Here is a 24266-nt window from a genome sequence, read left to right on the forward strand (position 1 = left end):
CCACACACGCCTCTGTGGGCTTCACGGCCCAGCTGAGTCATCCCTCCAGACCTGCCATTGTTCCCGGGCTGGAGGCTCCCTAAGCCACCCCGGGCTGTGAACCCAGCTTTGCAGGAAAACTGACCAGAAGAGAGTGTCCTGAATAATCGGCGCAGGTATACTTGTGCCTGAAAATATAGTTTCTCCCCACCTCTGTCAAACTTTTCCCTTACCGGCATCGTGCTTTGATTTTTTAACCCAGAGAGAAAACCCCCACGACCACAGTGCATCCTACCAGAAGGCTCTTGAGGGTGTTCCTCAAACTGAATGAGATCAGCAGATTGGAGGATGACAGGATCTGGTCTCAGCTGAGGGGACGGCAGGCACGAAGGGACGGGTGCACACAGAAGGTCCACAGGGGAGTCGTTGGTCAGGCGGAGAAGCTCCTGCTCTATCTGGTGGGGCCCTAGACAGAGAAGGCAGGCCGGCTCGACTCAGGACAGCAGTCTATCACAAGTCTGTGCCTGAGGCTTTCTGTCTCAGCTTTCAAGATGAAAAAGGCCAGGAAGTACTCAAGAACTCAAGGTTAACAACAACAACAACAACAACAACAAAGCCATTAACAGAAAGGTCTGGATCACTCTTTGGTAAATGAAATGCCACAAGCCAGGATCTCCTGATTTGTGTTCTCAGGAACAGCAATGCCCCAAGGGGCAGAAGCCAAAAAAAAAAAAAAAAGTTTCCACAATCAGCATCCAAAGAGGGGAAATAAGTCCTTGGAAGGGGTATAAAGTAGTTAAAATGAGTAAAAGCTCTGAATCCTAAGACATGGGCCCCAGTTCTATCACTCCCTCACTAAATGATCCTGGTTAAGCTCTTTAACCTCCTGGAACTTGGGTCCCTCATTCGGAGAAGGGAGGTAACTTCCCTGCAGGCTGTGCTGACAGCTGAGGGCGGGAGCTCCATTCCCATGCTTTATAAAACGTGAAATGTGTCCTCCACATACAGGCCACAGTAACACTTCCAATTAGTGATTACAGAGTCATACAAAGATAAAAGTCTCATATGCAGCAATGGATTCAAAAGTCTTTCAATAAAGTTACAAATTGCTACAGAGCTCAAATTAGTCGATTTCTATCTACAAAGGAGGCTCCACATAAAATCTGAGTGGATCAATGTTGTTTTGCATATTATTTATGCATTATTACCAAGTCTCTCCCAGGGAGGCCCTGTGACAAAGACTCTCTCCATCCAACTTGAGCCTGGCCCTTTTGTGTCCTCTTCTCCACTAGGCCTTGACCTTGGCCTTCTGTGTCTGTCCGGTCCTTACCAAACCCAGTCTTAGGCATCTTGGGAAGTCAGTTCTTCGAGTACTCCCCACCTCTGCTCTCTGACCAAGGCCCTCATTCCTCCACCCCTGATGTCTTCCACTGGGTGATGTGTCCCCCACCGCTCCCCTCGCTCTGCTCCTTGATGAAAACATCCCCGTTCATCCTTGTACTCAGAGTTGACTTCCATCTCCCTCCCTGTGTGCAGCAGAGCTGACCCTATTGCAATAGTCTTAAAATACTGCTTAACAAATGTCAGAAAAACTTTTTCCTCTGAAGTCTGAACTGGGCTGACATATTGTCATTACAGGGGTGTCAACATCCTTCAAGAACCTGAACCAGGAACCATAAAATGCTATGAAATGCAGGCTCATTTTTCTGTTACCAACCGAACACCAGACTGCTTTGGAGAATACATGAAGATGGCCCACTGTGGTCCTTGCCCCCGCCCACTCCCAGCCCATACCCCACCAATTCTTTGAGAATTTCGCAAGCTTGGCTGTCTTGTGCCTTGCTTACCATCACTGCCTGCTTCAAGTTCGAATTCCATGGCTGTGCGAGATTCGGGCACCTCCGAGAAGCACTCTGTGGCCAAGGGTTGGTTTTCAGGATGGGTGGGGGCAAGCCCGAGTGAACTCAAACGACCTGGGGGACCAAGAGCAGCCGTCAGAAGGAAAAGTCAGTGAGAGAACCGGGATTTCTGAAGCAGGGAGGGGATGGGTGCTTACTTACTTTTCATGTCATTTTTTAACACTACAATTCTCTTATGACCATGTCCTTTTATCCAGACCACCTGCACACAAGACATACTACTGGTTAAGCAGTGGAAAAGGAGGGGAAATAAACCCTAAATCCAGGAAGAATGGGACCTGTTGCACTGACCTAAATATATTAGAAGTTAGAAACTAATGCCAAGGAAAATTTTTCTATACTTTCTTTAGCTTCTAAAGTAATAGAAGCTGGCAGAGACACGCCTCTTACAAGAAGACGTGTAGTCTAAAAATGGTGAGACTCAGCTTTAAAAATATTCTTTAGGGCTCTCAGAAAGACCATCTCCCCAACACAAGTTCTGGTCTGTTAAAGGAGACAGTTCTCACACAAGAGTCCTTCCTATTTTCTCCAGAAACTAAATATACCCTAAGAGAACTAATGGGGACCTTCCAGACCCCTCAAACTAAGCTCCTGGTCCTAATCCTGAAACAGAGTCCTCTCTTCAACTCCTCAGCCAAGCAAGAGTGGGAGCAGAGGCCCCTGGCTCCCAGCACTCCCCCACATGCATCTGCACTGAGTCCCAATCTCAGCCTTCCTGGGTCCTTCACTGTCTCTTGAATTACTTTCAAGAGGGTTCGGTCTCGTTATCACTCTCACCTGGGCTCCGGCCATGGCAAGGGTCCTCACCAAGCTCCCTCCTCCCCTCCTGCTACTCTGGACACAGCAGTGACACTGGTGCTTTTCACACACAAACCTGAGGCTCCCCACTTCTCTCCTCCAGGTCCTTCTGCTCACCCGGAGGAGCAAGGCCCTCTTTAAGTGAGCTCTCACTGCACTGGTAGGTTCCTGCCTGGTTTTTAATGCCCTCAACGTTCCACACTACTTGTCACTGCTTTGCATCTGCTTATGCAATCTCCTCTGCCCAGACTGTCCCCTCTTCGTCACATGGTTCATGTCTATAAATCCCTGACATCTCGGCTCTGGAACAAACCTCGAGCCTGGGCATGGGCCCTGCCCGTGGCCCTCCTCAGGGTACCCATGGAGGGCTGTGCTGACCACACTGCCTCGTCACCTGCCAGGTGCCCTGACGGTCCATCACCTGACACCTTTCTGAGGAAGGGGCTGCAACTTACTCACCTGGCATATACGGATTTAATAAAGGCTTGCACAATCAAGCAGAAACGCTAGAATCATTCCTTTAATGCCAACAGTACGTTTTTCAAAATGCCTGCCATTTCATTAGCCTGGCAGCATTTCATGACTGTGTTCAGGAGAGTGAGCCTGGGGCTCTCCAGGAAGATACTCTCCAAGAACCTCTGAGAATACCCACCTGAGGGATTGCTCCCAAGAGCTCTTCCACACTACTGTAGCCATAGGTCTTGGGTTGCAGTGTTTCTCCGACATACTTGGTATAGGCCATGGAAAACTCATGGAGAAAAAGCTGCTGGTAGTGGTAAGTATGAAGTAAAGACCGCACGTTCTTGGCAAATAAATATAGGTTCGTGAGCCTCACACACTCCTCTGTCTTATCATTAGTGAAAACCTGGTTCAAGAGAAAAACGTAGCATTAGAGACTTCCAGAGTGGAACACCTGGGTGGCTCAGTTGGTTAAGTGTCTGCCTTCGGCTTGGGTCATGATCCCAGGGTCCTGGGATCAAGCCCCATGTCTGGCTCCCTGCTCAGCGGGGAGCCTGCTTCTCCCTCTGCCTCTGCCCCTGCTTGTGTTCTGTCTCTCGCTGTCTCTGTCAAATAAATAAAATCTAAAAAAAAAACAAAAAAAACTTCCAGTGACTAGCCTTGCCCCCCCCCGCCCCGCCCCCTCCAGGGAGTCTGGGCCTTCAGCTGAGAGTGAAAAGGCGCCAAGTCAACTTGAAAATGGGCACTAAGCTTGGGAGGAGGGGGCTCTCATTCAAGGATCTCCTCCCACAGAAAGTGCTACCTTAGAGCAAACTTCAATTCTATCTGTGCATCTAAGATGGCAGAGGTCTGGGGAAATAGCGTTGTCAGAAAGGAAGGGAACTGGCCGATATGGGGTCTCAAACAAAAGGAGGCAGTGAGGCGGGGAGACAAATCCCCAGAGTGAGAGGACTGCATCAGACAGCAGGGACTGAGGCCAATGAACCCCCTCGCCCAAAGTGGGGATCCAAGGAACTCTGTGCTGCAGGATGACCACATTAGTCTTAAGGGAAGAAACCCCGAAGTTATTCTGTCCTCAAGTAAACAAATTTCTTTACCATAAACCTTTCCAGAGTCTTTAATGTGCACTGACAATCTCCAAGGGAAGGGATATTTCCCAACCCAAGCTGGCCATGGAAAGCCTTTTGTCTTGGATCATCCATTTACGCTACCTAGAACCACTGTTCACCTTAAAGATAATTAACAGAGCTCTGAAAATGTTGGATGTGATATTGTGAGGATAAACCAGAGCTGGACAGTAGTTAGTGGGAAAAATAGTTTTTATTCAAGAACTACTGCAGAACCATGAGAGACGATGGACTCTGAAAAACAAACTGAGGGTTCTAGAGGGGAGGGGGGTGGGAGGATGGGTTAGCCTGGTGATGGGTATTGAGGAGGGCACATTCTGCATGGAGCACTGGGTGTTATGCACAAACAATGAATCATGGAACACTTCATCTAAAACTAATGATGTAATGTATGGGGATTAACATAAGAATAAAAAAATTAAAAAAAAAAAAGAACTACTGCAATAAAAGGAAAGAACCTCAGTGCAGAATTGGGCTCCATTCTGAATACAACGAAGAAAAGTGAAGATTTATAGCTAAGGAGGGAGGGGATATTTGTGGATGGAAAATTACCAAGACATCCAAGGTTGCAGTCTAGTGTAGAAGGCGGCTCCCAAGAGCCTGGCCCGAGTTTGGCCAAGGAGAGAGCTTCTGTCAGTATCTCTGAATTATTTATCAATCACATGGTTATATGGTAACAATGGGATAGCACTCTTTTTCCACCTTGCTAGACTTTACTGGTTAATACCCTATTTAGAATCATTGTCTTTTGGGGGACTGTATTAGTTAGGTTTTTGGTGTTAAAGTTGCTTTGGCTTCATAAAATCAAGTGGTGAGGTTTTTTGTTTTTGTTGTCTTTTTGTTTTGTTTTTAATATGGCCTAGAATGGTTTTTAGGAAGTTGGGAGTAATTCTTTTATTTTTTTTTAACTTTTTTTTTTTTAAGATTTTATTTATTTATTCACGAGAGACAGAGAGAGAGAGAGAGAGAGAGAGAGAGAGAGAGAGAGAGGCAGAGGCAGAGGGAGAAGCAGGCTCCCCATGGAGCAGGGAGCCCGACACGGGACTCTATCCCAGGACCCTGGGATCATGACCCGAGCCGAAGGCAGACGCTTAACCGACTGAGCCACCCAGGTGTCCCTGGGCGTAATTCTTTAAAGCTAGTTAAAAATCCAACTGTTAACAACCTATCTGGTCCTGGTGTCTTTTTCACTGGTAAAATTTCAATGATCTTACAGCCTCTCTTGTGGTAACTGGTCTAATTTTTTTAAAAAGATTTTATTTATTTATTTGACAGAGAGAGAGCACAAGCAGGTGGAACGGCAGGCAGAGGGGGAGGGAGAAGCAGGCTCCCCGCTGAGCAAGGAGCTCGACGCGGGACTTGATCCCAGGACCCTGAGATCATGACCTAAGCCAAAGGCAGATGCTTAACTGACTGAGCCACAGGCACCCCAACTGGTCTAATTTTTAACTTCTTGGGTCAATTTTGATAGCTTGGCCAGGGGAGGGGGGCTTATTTACATCTGTAATATTCTCCTATGATTCTTTTCATCTTAAGTGCTATTCTTAAAAGAGTACTCGGGTCACCAGCCTTCCTTTCTGACCAGTGTCTGACTGATGACAGCCCCCCTCCCTGCCCCCACACCATCCATCTTGTCAGAAAGCGCTGACAGTAGCAAACTGCAGCCTAGTGTAGCATGAAAACACCCCAGCTCAGGACTCAGGAGGCCGCGGCTTCCCTCTTAGCTGGGCACTCATTTGGGCAAGGTGCCTGCAACCCTGCTCTGACTCGGTTTGTTCAAGTACAAAATGACAGACTGGTCCCTTCCCGCTCTACACCCTCTAACCCAGACCGTCAGGTGCCCAGGAACAGTCCAGCAGATCTCAGTAAGATGGCTCTACAGAACCGTTAGCACTCGTACCTCCACTAAGTAGGGCAGACTCTTCAGAAGTTCAGTCAAGGTCATGAATCCATATTCACAGGGGTTGAGGGGAGCACTGTGGGTAGTTTCATAATGTCTCTTGAGCTCATCGACAGAAAGGTGGGAGGCTCCTTCCCAAGACATCAGCAACACCAGTAGCTGGGCAGTGAGGGCGCGCAGGGACTTGCGGTTGATCAGCTGAATCTGTTTGCCCGACTCCATGTCAGCAACCTGGGGGAACAAGAGTCCCAGAGTTTCCCAACTCAAGAGCGGCACACTGGGCCACGGCCACCTGACTCAGCCCCTATCCTTCGGGCTAGGGAGACCAATAGAGGGAAAACCTCTACTTCCTTCTCTTACCCGTAAGTGAGTGCGTGAGTTTGTTTTCAGCTGCCGTGGGACACCAGAGTGGGAGCTGTACCCTCCCTTTCTGCTGGTCCACAATCAGACAGCCATCGATACCAGCCCTCTCTTAGGGCACTCATTCCACTCCCCTATGGAAGGAGGGAAGACTGGCCGGCCGACATCCAGGGGCCCAAGACCCTGAACTGAAGGTTTCTGCGCTCAAGGCGGGAGTCTGGACTGCAGGTGACGGTCCACAGGGCTGCTCTGCAGACTGACTCACCCCACCTTTGTGTCCCAGAGTAGACTGAAGGCCCACTCTGACTAAAGGCACCTGCACTCCTCTAGTCCATCATCACTAGCCAGCAAGTGGGTATTTTCCTGTTTGACTACATGTCTCTCCCTCGCTTCTCGAGGAGATACAAGGTTGGAGTGATGAAGTGCACTGGAAGGGGGACCTTCTGGAAAAGACACAGGTTAGCAATGGGAGACCAAAGAGCATGTGAAGAAACAGGCACATGCTAACCAAGAGCTGCAGGCCTTGGGCAGAGGAACAAGTCTGTGAACGGAGCCGCCACCAGACTTAAAACAGGCAGAGCTTCAGTATGCGCGTGCTTAGGTGCTGGTACGCAAACCAAGTTTACTGTTACAGAACTGCCCCGTCTGGTTTCCCAGCCAAGACCACAGGTCTCAGTGCCTCAGTAAGGGCTGGGTAATCACAGGCTCGTACTCCCTGGGGCTCTGGGTCCTCAGAGGCAGAGAGGTGAGTAGCACTTGAGAAGCCATCACAATCCCAGTGTGTCCCTTGTTTGGACGCTCACCCAGAGCCAAGACAGGAGGTTAGTGCATAGGCCCCCCACCCCACTTATCATGGTTACAGATTTGTGGCGATTTCGAGGACAGATTTCCTCTGCAGACGCAGGGTTTAATCAATCAACAGATTCAAGCCTAGGGGAATCCGGGCCATATTCTCAGATACCCAGACCATTGCTACAACTCCAGCCTTTCAAGGAGAAAAAAATAAAAGCCTGCTCTTTTGATGCTTAGAGACAGCTCCTGATTCTGAACCCACGCTATACGACCGAACCAACTGGGGAGCTTACAAAAAATGCCAACGCTCAGAGCGCACTGGGGCTGATTACATCAGAATCTCGGAGGCAGGGGTGAAGTCCGGGCATCAGCATTTCCCAGAGGCTCCTGGGAGAGGCTGCAGCAGGCAGGGCAGCACACCAGAGCCCCTCCGATCCCTCCCCATGCTGACTGCTGACGCTCCAACTCCCCACTCACCCACCCTCGCTCATCAAAATCTCTGGTCACGGCTTAGACCTGCAATCCACTGGAGCCCACCACTGCCTTCACACGCTGGGTGACTGAGCATCCAGGGGGCCTATCTCACCCCGTAGACTTTCCGTTCCTCACCCACCCCATCTCCAGGCACATCCTCTCCTACTCGATTCCACTGCAGACCCCCGTTCCCAGGTCACACTTGTGATTACCGGCTACCGCCCACTTCCCATGTAGCTCATGCAAACCTCCCACGCAGGCCGCACGTGAAAGGAAGCCTGGGGGCAGACGCTGGGGTGGGAGACCGGAAAGAGATTCCAACAATCGGCTCTTCTTAACCCCTTCTCCAGCTTCACCTGCATGGACTCCCATGTCCTCCCAATTCAAGTCCTCTCCCTTCTTCACACGTTCCTCTTTCATCCACCTTGGCGCTGATGGGCCATTAATTCATCGCCTTTCTGGTCATATTCTGGAAGCTCCCTTATCCCTGTGTCTTTTCTTTGCACCATCTGGCAAACTCCCACCTTCAGCCCAAATGTCTGCTTCCCCTGCGCCTGCACCAAAGCAGCCCTGCGCCACTGAGCGTCCCCACGGTAGCGCCACGGGCCCTGCCATCCCCCTGCGGAGCTCCCCCTACTCCTAGCACCCTGCCTGAGGTCCCAGCGGGTCCCACGCACCACGGTGGCCACTTCAATTGTGAATCCTGTCTCTTTCAGGTACCTCCCTCCTCTTCCCAGGGAGGAACATCAAACTTACTGCCTCCACCCTCCACTCCCTCCCTTTGGTCACAGAACGAATATCAGGGCTGTGCCTCCTTCCGCTGAACACCGATTCCCAGGCCTGCCTCCTCAGGACCCCCACCCTGCCACCCCATCTCGCCTTTGGGTATTTATCTTCTCTTCCCCTGTGGCTCTCACACATGCTCAAGTCTCTCCACTGGGAGCAAAGCAGCCACCAGAAAGCGCACTGGTCCACTCCGTCCCGCAGTCTCCTCTCACCATGCTCTCTCCTCCCTCACAAGCACACAAGCCGAAAAGCTGTCTGCAGGACTGGTCACCATTGTCATGTCCCACTCCTCCTGCCTCAACCCACTCCGTGTGCCTTTCTTTGGTCCCCACACACTGATGCTGACGCCGTCTTGGCCAGCAACCCTAAGCCCCCCCCAACTTAGCTAGGCCTGCAGGTCACGCTAGTCCCTACCTCACCCATCCTCCCAGCAGGCGGCACCGGGAGTGAGCCACACTCCTAGTGTCCTTCCTGCTCCCCGGCAGCTCCTTCTCGGTCTCCTGTGGAGGTTCTTCTCCCTTTAACCAGACAGTACATAACTGGATTCCTTCCAGATCTGTACCTGGGGCTGCCCCCACTAGGTACATTTTCCCTTTCACTTCTCCCTCCTTATAGTGAGTTTTCTTGATCCCGTGCAGGAGGCAGCTTGAAACGGTCCAGCTGCTCTACCTGGGACGGGGAGGGTCAGCTCAGCCCAGAGCAGGATGAGGAAGTTAGCCTCCCCGACCTCCTGTTAACAGCAACAAAGACAGCTGTGAGCCTAGCCTGCTCCTGAATCTACTCAAGTCTGTCGGAATCTGGGAGGGGCAAGAGATCTGTGATTACAGTCTCCCCACAACTTCAGAGACCACAGTCCACTTAGATGGATACTCCTAAGAAGAAACACCCTCGGATAAAACAGAGATCTCATCGGCTCAAAGGGACGTTACTTTGGCAAGGCCTCTAAGAAACACACAAGGGCAAGTGCAGAACTCTTACCTGCCAAACCAGAGTCAGCTCCTGCTACCTAGTAATGTATTAATGGCATATGAAGCACGTGCAGTGAAGCGGTGACTAGTGCCAGGGGTGAACAAGGAAATGCTAAGCACAGGTAAACACCCCGGGGAAGATGCTGCCGCCATGTTTTCATCCATGAAAGTAAAAATCTGCTCACCTTTACCACATGGCAGAGTTTCTGTGTTAAAGCCGAAATTGAACTGACATCGTAGTCTTGGAGACGAAATGTGTAACCAAAAGTTTTAGCATATTCCGTAAGCAGATCTGTCATCATAAGGCAGTTATCTTTTTGGGACCGAAGGAGTTTGACAAACTGGGCAGCCAAAGCTTTGAATCGTTCCACCTCTGTCAAAGTGAGGATCTTTTCTTCTCCACATTCCAATACCTTGGAAAACACACAGGAGGAGGAAGGCGAGAGTGAACAAGTTGGGATTATTCATGGAATTCAATAGCATATAAACATACACACTTAGTAACTAGGAAGCACTCTGGTGTTCTTTCGTGGATATAAAGCTTCAGTTTCGCAAGATTTTAATACTACTGAAATGCACACTTAAAAAAGGGTTAACCAGGTAATGTGTATTTTATCACACATGAGAAAAATTTTAAAAGCACTTTAAGGATCAAAAATAGTAATGCTAATAAAATTAACAACAGAAATCTGGTTCAACTTCACAGTGGCTTAACAGCTAAGCATTCGAATCACCTCATATACTCATCCCCACTGCCAACCTAAGAGGTTTGAAAAGTATGGCGCTAATGGAAGAATATTCCATTTAAGAAATCGAACTATTTAATTTTTTTTTTCAGTAATTACCCTGAAACAAATTTGAAGGATGATTTCTTTCTTTACTGAAGGAAAAAAAAACCCCACACTTACCTAAAAATACTAACGAGCCAACAACCTAGCTTCTCTGATCAAAATGTTTAAGGTTTTCCTCCTATCTCCTAACTCACTACTTCCCAGGAAAAATAGACCTGGAAGAGAAAAAGTCCCCCCCCCCCAATATTGTTCAGAAAAATATAACTGGAATCTCTTCACTCACTTGTAAAATATCAGGTATGGCCTCAAAAAGTTCAAGCAGTTTGGTGAACCCGTAGTATGCGAGTTTGCACTGGCGGCCAAAGTGGTGGTGGTAGGAAGGGATAAATTTGTTGAAGGGCATCCGGAAGTGCGGCTGGTGCCGTAGCAAATCAACAACATCCTTGGAGAACTGCTTTGTCCTTTCTATTTCATCCTGGGTACGCTCTTACAAAAGAAAAAATAAAAAAATAAATCAGTCTTCTTCCCTTCATTTGGATTGCTGGATTAGTCCTATGCACAGATGACAAGAAATAACCCTCTTTGCCTTCCAAACACCCACAACCTAAAACAAACAGGGTCATGTTCTCTCTGTGCAGAATGGTTTTCAAACTCTCTTAAGGGCACACCACCAGGAAGCTAGGAGACTATCATGGTATACTATGAAAGACACATACACACCCATGTCATTTGGCCCTGCTAGCTGGACGTATTTTCTCTAGCTCCCCGTCCCCCACCCCTATCCCGTATATATGAGCATGACACATATCCAGCTCTCTGTACTTGAAAAAGTAACCTAGACATTATTTCTATAAAACTGCATTTCTGAATAGCCACATGCTTTTTGTGTCTTCTTCTGATCTTCAGTTAAAATTGCTAGCAGAAGAGAGTACAGGCAACAAAAGTTTAACAAAAATACAGGGGAGAAAAAGCTTCAACTTTAATTTTTGTTTCTATTAATTTTTAAATGAAAATCGGAAAACACATTACTCCAAAAGCTTTGGAGTATTATGATTTCATGAACGTCAGCGTTCTGCAGGAACACAAGTTAAGAAGCACTGATTAATGATACTGGGAGAACAGGACAGTAGATAGATGTAATTTTACCTATCTCAGCTCCCAGACCTCAACCGGAATGACCGAAATGTGAAAGATAAAACATTTGCGGGCGCCTGGGTGGCTCAGTTGGTTAAGCGACTGCCTTCGGCTCGGGCCATGATCCTGGAGTCCCGGGATCGAGTCCCGCATCGGGCTCCCTGCTCGGCAGGGAGTCTGCTTCTCCCTCTGACCCTCCCCCCTCTCATGCTCTCTCTCTCTCAAATAAATAAAATCTTTAAAAAAAAAAACATTTGCTTGGATCTTCTTCCTTCTCAAGAATGCACAGTCAAGTAGCTCAGTTAAAGAGGAGAGACAAGCAACAGCCATGCATGGTAACTGACTCTCAGCTGGATAATTATGGTGACAATAGCCACAGACAGGCTGAAGAAGGCATTTCAAGAAAGTGCTGCTTATGCCCTTCTTCTCCCTACAGTGAATCCTAAAAAACCAGTTTGCTTTTCTTGTTGGCAAGTTGCTGCACTGCTCTGAAGAACCTCAGATCCACTGCACAGCGATAGTTCTCACAATGCGCTTTCCATGGCATCCTCAGGAACCATGGAGGTGGCGGAAAGGACACAGGAGTCCATGTTAATAAGGTAAACACTGAGATACGCAACTGTCTTCCAGCATATTTAAGTCAACATACCTCTCTTGGGGATACAAATCACCATTTCATTATCTTGTTGGGACAAGCAGATGGTTGTGTCTGGTATCTCTGACACGATATCGATCAACTCACAAACACCGTATTCGGTGACATCCCAGTCTTTTGAGAAACACCTAGAATTTAACCAGGAAAATGGGTGAAGAATGAGAAATGTCCCTTGCTAAATTAACTTTTAAGTCTTCCTTAAAAATGCTAAGTAGAAAACATTAGATAATGATTTTAAATTTGTGGGGAAAAAAAGTGTTTTGAAATATTTGCTTTCCTTTTTTCCCCCCTTCTCATCAACTCACCAATGATAAGCCTGTGAGAACTCCCTTACAATGACCTGTTTGCTGGCTTGGGATTTGAGAAGTTTTAGTAAATCCTGAGTAAAGCGCTTCACCTGGGCCCTGTGGGTAAGGGTCAACAAACGTTTGGAGCCCATTCCGAGAATCTGCAAATCAAACACTTCGATTATTTATACTTGTCAGACCTTGGCACGTACTGACTCTCTGGCTGATGGCATTCTCTCTCTCCTGTTACTGCTCTCAGAGAACAAGTCCTTTTATACATGGTATCTGCATTTTCAAACGCATGAAGATCAACGGAACGTAGATGGTCAAAATGAACAACTGCTCAAGTGCCTGGGACCCCCACCCCCTTTTTGTTTGCCCTTTATATCCCTTCTCAAATAGTCCTGAGTCTAGAAATAAAAAGCATATTATTAATCTGGGCAACTAATTTTGTCTACAAAGGACAGCTAAGGTGTTCCAGGCCATTTTGTAAGTGGGAAGCTGTTTTATAGGTAAGAAGCTATAGAACACTCTAAATTAATAGGGCAAAGACTCCTTAGGAACCAATGCTAGGCCCCAGCCCAGGAGCTGGTCTTTAACTCATTGATGACAGCTAAGCCTGTGTTCATGGCAGCTCCTCTGTAAGAGTGAACAATCCTGGAGAGGCCTGGGCTAGGAAGTGGAAGGTGAGTCTACAGAGATTAGAAGGAAAATACTCCTCAGTGCTCTAAGGGGTTCCTTCTTTATGTTTAAACTCACAGTTTTCTAGAAAAACTGAGACGCCACCTTGAAGGAGGTTACCAGCTATCCTGTTTCCTGGAAGGAGCCAAAGCCACGGAGGAACATTCCCGTCCTTAAACAAGTAATCCTTAAGCTTTCCTTACCTGTAATACATGAGGCACGGCTTCCAATAATTCTATCAGCTTGGAATATCCATAGTCTGATACCCGACACTGCTTTGCAAAGTGGTGGTGGTAGGACGGGATGAAGTTACTAATGGGGATGACACAGGACGGTTGGCTCCTCAGCAGGTCAATCACTTCCCTGCTGAACTGGATCAGCTGGGGGTTGCCCACAGGACTTTTAGAACGCAGAAGCCAAGGGTCTAGATGGGGGAGAAAAACGGAACATGCCTAAGATAGGATTTCACCCCTAAAAGAAAGTTAACTAACGTCACCCTCCCTCGCCTGAGCTCAACCATGACCAAGGAGATGAGACCAAAGGGCTGCTTTACTTCTCAGTGTCTATACTCAGGTCCCATATAATCTACAGGCTAGCCCAACTTCTTTATGGGCTGTCAGATGCTTTACTACTACTTCTCAAAGTCCTGTAGTCAAAGTAAAGCATACTTCAGCAGTGTTAAAGCAGAAGTGATATTACACAGGACGTTTGCAGCTTATAAACTGGTTGTATTTCAAAGATTCATTTGTAACTTGGTCCCATGGAACATACTTTCCCACAGAAACAAAGTTATAGATGGGCAGCAAGCAGGTAGCCCAAAAAAGCCTAACAAACCCGCAGGGAAGCTGAAAACATTGCTCAGGGAACCATGGAAAGCGGTAACAAAACTAGCTGATATAAAACTAAGAAAGAGGTTCTTGCATTTATCTTGAATGTCCATGTAATCAAGAAAAAGTTTTAATTATGAAAGTATAATCGGATGGAAACCTTTCTACAAGACTGGCAGGCTAACGAGAAAGGAGAAAGAGCACAAGTATATGGGAGCCTGTGTGGCCTAGGACTGAGGGGAAAGGCAGGAGAAAGTGGTACGCAGCTCTGATACAAACATTTTTCCTTCCCTGGTAATCCTTACCTTTCTTCCCATAGGGGGAGGAGCAAAGGAGGAAGTGTTTGGGGTCAAAGAGAAGGACATACCCATAGGAAGGCAACAATTTTCAGTGCTGTTCACAGGTGGTGGGGTTAGACACCTGCAGCCCAGGGGAGGCCCAGAACTCAGAAACTCACCCAAAGCTAGGTTTACATTGCCTGGTCCTTTACACTGGGAGCTAAATCTGTTTTCATATTTATCAAAGTCAGAAACGTTGACCAAAATGAATTTCAAAGGTAAAACTGCCATTTAGAGGTATTTCTTTCAAATATGTGAAACGATTTTTAAAAGGCCAGTCAACTGACAAGCCAAAAAGCTTCACGAAATTAGGTAGGGCTAAAGAGATTGTAACTGTGAAATGTGGGTTTAAAATTTTTTTACAGAATTTATGCTGGTCCTTGCAAAAAGTCTGGTTCTGACAGATCTTCAGCACTTTAGAGAGTAGTTTCAGTTTTTAAAAGATCAAAGGAGACATTCACGGTGCTTTGCGCTTGGCAAACAGTGCTGCCGTACAACATAAAAGCCAGCAGGCTCCTCTCACGGTAGCCAGTGGCTCAGAAAAACCGAAAGCCTGACTCCTACCCGTGTTGGGAGGCGGGGGCTTGTTGTGAATCCATTTGACCACTTTGACGCCATTCTGTGCAGTGGCAATGTTGACACCTGGAACACAGGTGATGAGGTGTTCCAAGGGAACACCCCCTTGAGTCTCCTGCACTACTTCCAGTTCACCAAACTCAGCAGCGTAACAATCTGGAAAGCTGAAGTGGGGGAAAAGAAGGCTAATCAAAATAATGGAAAAGCAAAGCACCTGCTAAACAGAAATCTTTAATAAATTCATAAACCATTTCTCCTTAAATCCTCAGGATCTGGGTTTGAACGTGAAAATTCAGGTCCCAGGGAGGGGGGAGGCCATCACTGCGGCATTGACCTCTTTGATGCATTCTGAGGATACCAGAAATACCTGGACAATGTTCCAGCAGAGGGTGTGAGAAACAAGGCAACTGGGTTCCAAGCCAGTTATTTACCTGCTTAAGGTATCAATGGCTTTAGGGCAAACTTTGTCCCGTGCTGGCCCCTATATTAAGTGTACCGAGTGGCCCACGGGATGATTACATGGCCTTCTGAAGACCACCTCTCTCTCAAGCTTTACAATCTACTGCTTGAGGTTCTATACACCCTTGCAGCCTGCATGCATACGTCTAGCACAGCGTTTACACTAATCTCATCTCTGTGGGGAAGAAACGTTCCTATTCGTTGCTTACATTTCTAAAAACCAGCACACACACAAATTTTTTTCCCATTTCAGATATACTTTGACTGCACGGTGCTAAAAATGTTAGGATGAAGCATTCTATAATACTCGCTTGGGAAGAGGTGTGGGCAGAGGGCAGACTTTCTAGAAAGAGGAGAACCAAGGCATCATATCTCAATGGCTTTGACATGTTCACCTTAATAAAGGCACAGTGCCCTCGTGAGTCTGCAGAAGACTATGAACCTGGGGCGCAAATGTCTTCAACGAGAGAACCACAAAAGGAATCTTATAGGAGTCTGGATCAAATTCATGCTCACTACAGAAAAGAGAACACAACAGTTAGCTGACTTTTCTCCATGGTCTAAAACATTTGCAAGGTAACTGTAACAGATATTCCATCACCTTATACAAAAGGATGATTTCTAAAGGGAAATGAGTGTTATACCTGAAGTCCTTATTGGAACAATGCTGTCTGCAGACAGGCTCATGATATTCTAACTCTTCAAATATAATTGGGCTGCAATTCGTCGAGGAGCCATCATGTGACTGGGAAGACCCCAAGGGGCTCTGCCGGGCCTGACTGCTCGGTAGGAGACACACCAGTCTGCCATTCCCTTGTTCACGGATTGCGACCGTGTCTGTTAATTTATATAAATCTGACACATTCAACTTGTGTCCAAACCTAAAAGCGAGGAAAAGGAGAGACAGGCTGATTTAGAATGTTTTTCTTTGATTATACAGCAATGCCTATACATCTGATGAAATAAAGGGCTATTGCCAAGAATGGTTCCTCTGTCTCTTCAAAAGTAAAACTGGAATAATTCTACTATAAATTCATTCACTACCAAACCAGTAATGCTTGGCACTTCTTCGAGTCACCTCTGGCTCACTGCCCATTAGTCACTATGTCATTTGGTACTTATTCCTCGAACCCTGCAGTTTCTGTAAATGACCTCACCTAATTTTCTGAGATGGAAAGCTATCTGATAATGACCTCTTTCAACCTGGCTCCCCCAAGCTGGAAATCCCTCTGTATTACCTACCCCTCACCATGTCTGCTCTCCTCCCTCAGAAGAGGTGTACTTCTTCCCAGCTACTCCCTCACCTCATCTATGCCTCAACCTCATGACCCACACTCCCCAAGGCTCAACTCCTCAATCATCCCCCCCGACGCAGATTTTTCACACTTGGAGCTTAAAGCCACAAGAGGTGCCTGGGTGGCTCAGTAGGTTGAGTGTCTGCCTTTAGCTCAGGTCGTGATCCTGGGCTCCCTGCTTAGTGGGGAGCCTGCTTCTCCCTCTCCCTCTGCCTGCCGCTCCCCCTGCTTGTGCTCTCTCTCTCAAAAAAGAAAAGAAAAGAAAAGAAAAAAAAAGGCACAGGGTCAGAAGGCAGACATGTTTGAGTTCATATCCTAACTCAACCTGTGTGGTCTTAGTCACCTTCTAGAACCAATCCAGGCCTCAGCTTTCCCAAATGCAAAATGAGAATATAATGCCTACCTCACAGGGTTGATACGAGGATTAAATGTTATGTCTGGAAAAAGCTTGGCACACATTAAGCGCACATTCAACATTAGCCGTTCCAGTGGTTTCTTCCCAGGGCCCTACACTGATGCTCACACGTCCCCCTGACCAAATGCAGTCTCGCCCTCGCCCTCACTCATGCTGTCTGCCCCTGCACACATACACCCCTGGTGCTCTCACTCAGTCCTGTAACCTTGTCGTGCCTCTAATGGAAACGCTGCTCTCTCGGGAGCTGCTCTGCCATTTCACCATCCAGTCTGTCAGCCTGTTCCCCCCAGGATTTTATCCACAGGACTCTGTAGGGATGGCTCTCAAGTCACCAGCAGCCTCCTCCTCCCTGCCAAATCTCGCACCATCCCCACACGTCCTGATGTCACCCTCACCTCTGGGTTCTCTCCCACTTCCCGCCCCTGGTGGCATTTCATCCAGTTCTGCCTTTCTCTGGGTTCCCTCTCCCTCCCTATCTGCTCCCCTGTCTTTCATGATCCCCTTTAGGAAAATAACTGCCACAACTCTGTATCTCAAGTGTCCAAAACCAAGGTCAAAAATTCACTGTACCTCCCAAACATGCTTTATTTCTCCATTTCTGGTTTAACCATACAACCATCCTCCCAGTCATCTGGGGCAAAAAAACTCAGAATCAAAATGACCTCTACTGTTTACCTTGCCGGCTGCATAAAACTAGTCACCAAGTCCTGTCTCACTGACGACTCAAACTTGGGTGTTCCAACAGCATCTGCCCAGGCCTGGGGACTGGTGTGGCACTGTCCCTCCACTATCTCCCTCCCTGCCCTGTCCATTCCATCGCAGATGGAACCATCACCAGAAAAATCTTCCTGAAGCGTGGTTCCCGCCACCACACCTCCCCTCTCCCTCCTCGACTCAGGGCTCCCACGGTTCACAGAGTAATAGTCCCAATCCTTTTTCCTTCTATCCTCATAGCAGTTTCTCCTCCCTGCTCCTCCTTTAGGACAGTTTTCTTGGTTCTATAATGATCTGTGAGTGTCTTCTCTTCCCTTCTAGACATAAGCTCCTCAGGGACAAGGGTTGTGTCCTCTCAGCTCTGTGTTCCACACAGAGCCTGACACTTTCATTCCACTGATACTTGCTGAGCACCTACTAAGCCCTGGGCACTGAAGAGACTGTCCTAAGTCCTTGTTGTCCTGGGGCTTACAGTCTAGAAGGTGCTCAAAAATGTTCACTCAATGAAGAACAAAACTCATCGATCAATTGGAAAAAAAATGAAAGTACAGCTTTAGGGACTGAGGTCTAAATTTAGTAAAAAATGGAAGTTGTTATGTTAAAATCGAAATCTGGTTCTGAATCTGCATACCATTGCTTTTATGTCTTTTCCTCCACAAGGCTGGAAATTCCTTAAGACTAGCTACGACAGCTTTATGCCAGTCACTAATCAATACAGGAATTGTGGAAGCTGCCGATCAGTATTGACTGGATCAATGAGGAAAAAAAATAAACCTAACTTACTTTTTTTCATAGAGATCTGTAAATTTAAAAAGAGGCAGACAGCAGGCAGGAGCATCCTGAAGAATAGACATTGTTTCTGAACTGTAAAACAAAATGGCACTCAATCAGAGAACAGATGTCATTGGACATCAACAGATGATTTCCAAGTTGTATTTAAAAAACTGAGCTCATAAAATTAACACAAAGTACAGCTGACTCTTGAACAACATGTGTTTGAACTTCACGAATCTGTGTACATGTGGATTTCTTTTGATCGAAGCAGTACAGTTCTGTAAATGTATGTTCTCTTCCTTATGATTTTAGTAACATTTTCTTCCTTCTTACTTTTTTGTAAAAATACAGTATGTAACACATATAACATACAAAACAGGGATTAATCCATTGTTTATATGAGTAGTAAGGCTTCTGGTGAACAGTAATTCAATTAATAGTTAAGATTTTGGGAGCCAAAAGTTATGTGCAGATTGCTGACTGCATGGGGAGGGGGTCGACACCTCTAACCCCTGTTATTCAATGGTCCGTGCAACATAAATTTACCAGTTTCTGATATGTCAAAATTAATTTTCTGGAAAAACTTAAAGAAATTACTTTAGGGACAAGGTAATTGAAGAATATAAAGTCAAGACACCCTGGGATTTTTACCAAACTCAAGCATAGGGCTTCTCACACCTGTGTCTCAGAAGAACACTGACTACTCTATGAGACAAACACCTTGTTAACTCAGAGCAAAAAGCAGAACAGCTTGAATGTCTCCTGCCACGTTGTGGTTCATGTGGTTCATGAATTCCACATGGGTGTGGAGTTCCCATAGTTGAGGATACAAAACTGAATACAATATATCATTCCAACTATGGTTTTAAAAAAACAAAAAGGCAGCCAAAAACACTCAGAGGGAAAACAAAAGGCAAACTGTTGAGTGACTGGCTTTGAGCCACAGGATTATGGATTTCTCCCCCTCTTCTTTCATGTTTCTGACCTTTCTGAAGTTTCTTCAATGAGTATTACTTTTATCCTAGGGGATAAAAACCATAATTTAAAATAATGGTGAAGTACATGTCACAGAGAAAGACCTCTGACAATTCAAACAGATTTTTAGGAGTGAGTTCTGTTTTACTAGTTTCCCCCAAAACAGGGAGAGCCGAAGAATCACCAAAGCGCATTAAGAATAAAATCATCACCAGATTCCTACAATTGACATAATCATAATGCAGACTTACGGAGTGTCTATTTGATGTTAAGGATCTATCTGCACGTTGAGAGGTTGGAGCTTTGTAGATCTACCCTTTACAGACAAACCTACCTTCTCCTAAGATTTGGAGGTAGTATTTGAGACTTTCCAGGCTTATAAACTTTTACCATAGAGGGCTATTTTTAGAACCTGTTCTGGATATGTGGTGTATTATTTTACTCCTAACTGCCTGCCAAGTTTAAGCTGTACCTCCCCTTTGAGGAATGACTTGAACAAGAGTCGAATTATTCTAACTAGCTTATTGCTAACTTCTAACTTATTTGTAGGCTCTACCAATTAAGAGTAAGCACTATTGCATATGTAATCGTCTAAGAGGGTTGGGAGAGTGATCAAAACTATCTTCTTATTTCCAAAGTTATTTCTGGGCCAAAATGTTATTTCCTGAAATAAATGGTTTGTTTTTACCTCAGTAAAGAGAGTGATTTATTAGCAGCTCCTGTGGCAAGTGAGACCAGGATCTTCTTGCTGCCAATTTTGTATCTGTGGAGGCTATTCACCGCACTGATTGCTTCTTGTAAGTTCTCCATCTGAACAACAGCCTTGAGCTGATAATCTGTATGGGGGCTGAGCTCAACACTCTTCACCTACAGCAGTAAAAAGGAAAATGGAATGCTATGTCTACCCAGAACCCTGTCATCTTAAAACTGAAGGTGAATCATTAGGGAACACGTTTGCAGACTTCCGTGCTTCTGTGAGGGAACTTGTCCGAACTCTACACTTCTGCCAAGCAAAACCTAAGTGAACTAGAACTGGGTGACCTTCAGGAATATGAAACTGGCCCGGCCTGCCTGCATGCTCTGGCATACACAGCACTCCCATGTAGGCTCAGGAGCCAATACATGTGAGGAGTCTTTGGGGTCTTCTCTGGACCCTGCAAACACCTGGGGGCATAGCCATTTTAATAATCTGGAAAAGGTGCACTTCTAGCAAATAGCACCTAAAAACTGCATCAATACAGTAAGATGTTAACAAAAACAGCCAACATTACTTTAGAATCCTATTTCTGTATTTTAGCAGCCAGAGCTAAATAAAATCCATCTGCGTTTTATTTCCCAAAGTGCCACTTATTTCCCTGCCCATGACCATAAGTGCTTCTCCACTAGGTCTCTTGCTCTCTGGGGCTTTGTCCTAAAAACTGGATGTAAAGTATCACCATGAGCAGACCAAAGGAAAAAGGATGGAGTTCAAACTCATTCAGTAATCCTTATATCCTGGCTGTGGTTATGTGTGTTGAATGACATTCTCTTGAGTTGGAGTGCTAGCAAAGGGTAAAAGAAAGGCAGGAACAAGAGAGAAAAGGTTACCTTGCCGTGCCTAGAAAACGCTTCCTGCATGAGCTGCTGCAGCTCCTTCCGGGATAATCTGTAGTCGATGTTGCTGATCTGGATGTCAGCACCATTTGCAAATGGGTCTGGGCTGTCGGCACCAATGCTTGGATTTGCAATGTTGAAAGCAAGCGGGGACGCTCTGTTTAAAAGGTTTGGAGACATACTCCTGCTTAAGACATACATGTTAAATTATTTTTAAAAACTGTGATTCTATTTATTTAGTTTGTATCATTTAGGCTTTGCTCAAAGCTATATATAGAAACAACTTTCCACAATACAACCAAACTAAATATTTGGTTTTCAAATGTATATTTATTTTAAATATACACGGATTTAGATTTATTGTCAAAGTACTACCTGTTGATCCCTATTAATAACCAGTACATGATTTAATATCAAATATTCTTTCACTGGATTATTTAAAACTAAAGACAAAAATTATAGGTGGGCCTAATGAATTAATTTTCCACTTTGGGTATTTATTCTTGGTTAATTAGCCTGTGATATTCATGTAAGTCATTTAACCTCTCCCTGGCTCTGAAAATGCTAGATATTCTTGCTCATGTGTTATAGTCTTTCTCCAGATCAGGAAAACTTTCACGTGAATTTTAAAATGTAACTTTACAGATCTAAAGTCACTTTCTGGAGCGAGTCTTCACCAACTCAGCAAAAAAATACAATGCTTGAAAGAGTTCACGTGATGCAACGTGGCCTTATGCCTCCTGTCCTCCAGGCCCCCAGAAGTACTCAGTATGAATTTGGAGAACTTAGGTAAGTGTTACTTAGGTAATTACAGTGGTTTACAGAGACCCTTGCTTTTCAAACAGCTCCTGGTAATTACCCTAGGAATAAGAATAACCAATGCGTGTCCAGTTTGGGCTGTTTCCACAACATGACGAAGTGAGGAGAACTCAAGTAAGGACATGTTAACGTGCCTCCCATCCAGGCCAGGGACTCCTAGACAAGTTTCTCTGACCTCTGCCTACCCAGATTCCCACGTGCAGGAGGGAGAAATGGTGAGAAGCACTGCCCCCAAACGCTACCTAAGATTAACCGAGGAAAAGGGAGGCTGGAGGAGGAGGGGTGGAAGACACATCGTTTACTTTATGTACCCCTGTATTGCTTGCATTCTTTTAAACAGATGTTATTTCGTAATCCCTCCTATTGCAGGTAACTACCCCCACGACCAAAAAGCTAGACTCACCGAGAAGACCATGACTGTGCGGTGAGCAGAGGACTGACTTGCCTTGATGCGATCAACTTGCTAAAAGCCGATGGGTAACTCACTTGGAACGGGGTCTCCTCTTTATCTTTTTTCTCTATGGGAGAACTGGTGACACTTCGGGCACAGAGGTTCTCTTTTCTAATGGAGAGAAAAAGTGACGGGGAAGGGTCACTGGATTTCCTTCACATTAGACAATCATCTGTGAGAAAGAGTAATCGAACCTACTTCGGATTGGTTTTGTAAGCAGACTCTGCTGTCCCCGAGTTTTTAGGTGCAGGCGCTGCAGCACTCAAGCTTCTATGAAGAGGTGCCGCCAGCCTCGGGTTACCTTGCTGGGAGTCACTGTTTCTAGGCCCAGTCTTCGACTCCATGCGGCACAGCTCCTTAAAAGAGACAAGCGCGGCGGAGGTGAAAACGTAAGTACCCAACGTGTCTTAAAGCCTGTCCAGGCAACATGGAACTCTGAGTATGGTCAAAAATGGAAATAAAAAAGGACATGCCAAAAGCAAGCGGGCATATCAAACACAGACACAAAGAAACCAAACCTACCATAAACTTCAGAAAGCAAGAGGTATCAAAGTTACCTGTAAACTTTTAACATTTGTGTTTTTTGTAGTAGATCCAGAATTTGCCTGCGACCCTTTTCCAGGCGTGGCTTTGGCACTGGAAGATTGTTCACTTGTATCTTTGATGAGGCACAATTTTGGATTCTTAAGTTTTTTGGGAGACTTCGCTTTATCGGCAATTGCACTGGAACTCTTTGTCTCACAGAGTTCTCTAGTTTTTGGAGTAAATGACACAATGATCCTATTACCAAAGACATCTTCATTTTCCATTCGCTTCTGAGCCCGTTCCGCACTATCTTGGTTTATGAAGCGGAGAATCGCACTGCAGCCTGTGATACTCAGCACTTTCCCACCACAATTATCAGACAGGCGCCTGAGCCTGTTGCTGATGCTCTTGCCATCTTTATTTGCTGGTAGGTTATAAACATAGAGCAGAGTGTGGCACTGCTGATACAGAGGAGAAGTGTTACAACAGGTTAACTCAGGGGCACACGTTCAATTACACAATTAGAACAAGGAGTGATCTCCAGACTGAAGCTAACAGCCTTAGCCTTGGAGGGGAGGTAACAATGATGTAGAGGGGAGAAGGTAAACTTACTTAGACTGAAAAACACAGAAAGAGAGAAATATACCTTAAATGATCATTCAAGTGAATGAGAATGGCAAGATTTAAAGTTCTGAATAATCAAGTCTTTTTTTTTTTTACCATAAAGAATAAGGATCTCAAAAGTGGACAATGTTACCTGAAATACTACAACTGACTTAAAGTCCTTTAATGTTAGAAAAGGGAATGCCGATTTCTTCAGGAGTCACATATATATTCTCCAAATAGCTTAAAAACAGCTCAACACTGTCGTAAACATGCTTGTCCCAAATCAAGACCTTAAGAAATGCTCACCCTGCTGGAAATATGCTCACGTTCTCCTAGCATGTGGCTCAACGAGCTACAGCTGTTGCAATAATCACTACAAAATGTGCAAGTGCACGTGCATGGTGGGAAATGAAACTGTAGTAAACAGGCCCAGGGGTTTCTGGGGCTTAAGGATTAAATGCCTAAAAAGTGTACAGTTAGGGGCACCTGGGTGGCTCAGTTGATTAAGCCTCCGATTCTTAGGTTTCAGCTCAGGTCACAATCTTGGGGTCATGGAATCGAGCCCCATGTCGGGCTCCACATTGAGCATGGCATCTGCTTGAGATTCTCTCTCTCCCTCTGTCCTTCCCCCTGCTCGCTCGCATGTGTGCTCTCTTAAATAAATAAATCTTAAAAAAAAAAGTGTATAATTTCTCTGTTTATTTGACTGCAACCACGAGTGTGTGCAAACCATCCTTATATTCTTTACCCATGCCTGGAAGCAAAAGGAGTAATAAATGTTTCCATTAC

The 24266-nt window shown here is 45.9% G+C and overlaps 1 protein-coding gene across 13 annotated transcripts in view; it reads right to left on the bottom strand.

Annotated features, from left to right (window-relative positions):
- Positions 1–24266, bottom strand: part of MARF1 (meiosis regulator and mRNA stability factor 1) — a 55494-nt gene that overhangs the window by 20175 nt on the left and 11053 nt on the right. For 8 of the 13 annotated variants that reach the window (XR_006790788.3, XR_006790787.3, XM_045875036.3 and 5 more), the window contains 19 exons: positions 22904–23332; positions 22545–22702; positions 22299–22457; positions 21071–21263; positions 20172–20350; positions 18518–18598; positions 15955–16191; positions 15706–15825; positions 14840–15015; positions 13314–13534; positions 12448–12590; positions 12137–12270; positions 10637–10839; positions 9748–9975; positions 6183–6413; positions 3349–3561; positions 2040–2100; positions 1827–1952; positions 275–445 (listed from right to left, as the gene is read on the bottom strand). Coding sequence is in view for 11 of the 13 variants with exons in the window: in XM_045875036.3 (XP_045730992.1) it covers positions 275–445; positions 1827–1952; positions 2040–2100; positions 3349–3561; positions 6183–6413; positions 9748–9975; positions 10637–10839; positions 12137–12270; positions 12448–12590; positions 13314–13534; positions 14840–15015; positions 15706–15825; positions 15955–16191; positions 18518–18598; positions 20172–20350; positions 21071–21263; positions 22299–22457; positions 22545–22702; positions 22904–23332 (3463 nt within the window). In the remaining 2 variants the exon portion in view is untranslated. The remainder of the gene's footprint in view (positions 1–274; positions 446–1826; positions 1953–2039; positions 2101–3348; positions 3562–6182; positions 6414–9747; positions 9976–10636; positions 10840–12136; positions 12271–12447; positions 12591–13313; positions 13535–14839; positions 15016–15705; positions 15826–15954; positions 16192–18517; positions 18599–20171; positions 20351–21070; positions 21264–22298; positions 22458–22544; positions 22703–22903; positions 23333–24266) is intronic. The other 5 variants (XM_045875027.3, XM_045875026.3, XM_045875028.3 and 2 more) reach the window with 5 other exon arrangements.

The sequence above is a fragment of the Mirounga angustirostris genome, unplaced genomic scaffold (genome assembly GCF_029215605.1).
Source record: "Mirounga angustirostris isolate CCGP_5_RB_7025 unplaced genomic scaffold, mMirAng1.0.hap1 SCAF_5, whole genome shotgun sequence".
Taxonomy (NCBI): Eukaryota; Metazoa; Chordata; class Mammalia; order Carnivora; family Phocidae; genus Mirounga; species Mirounga angustirostris.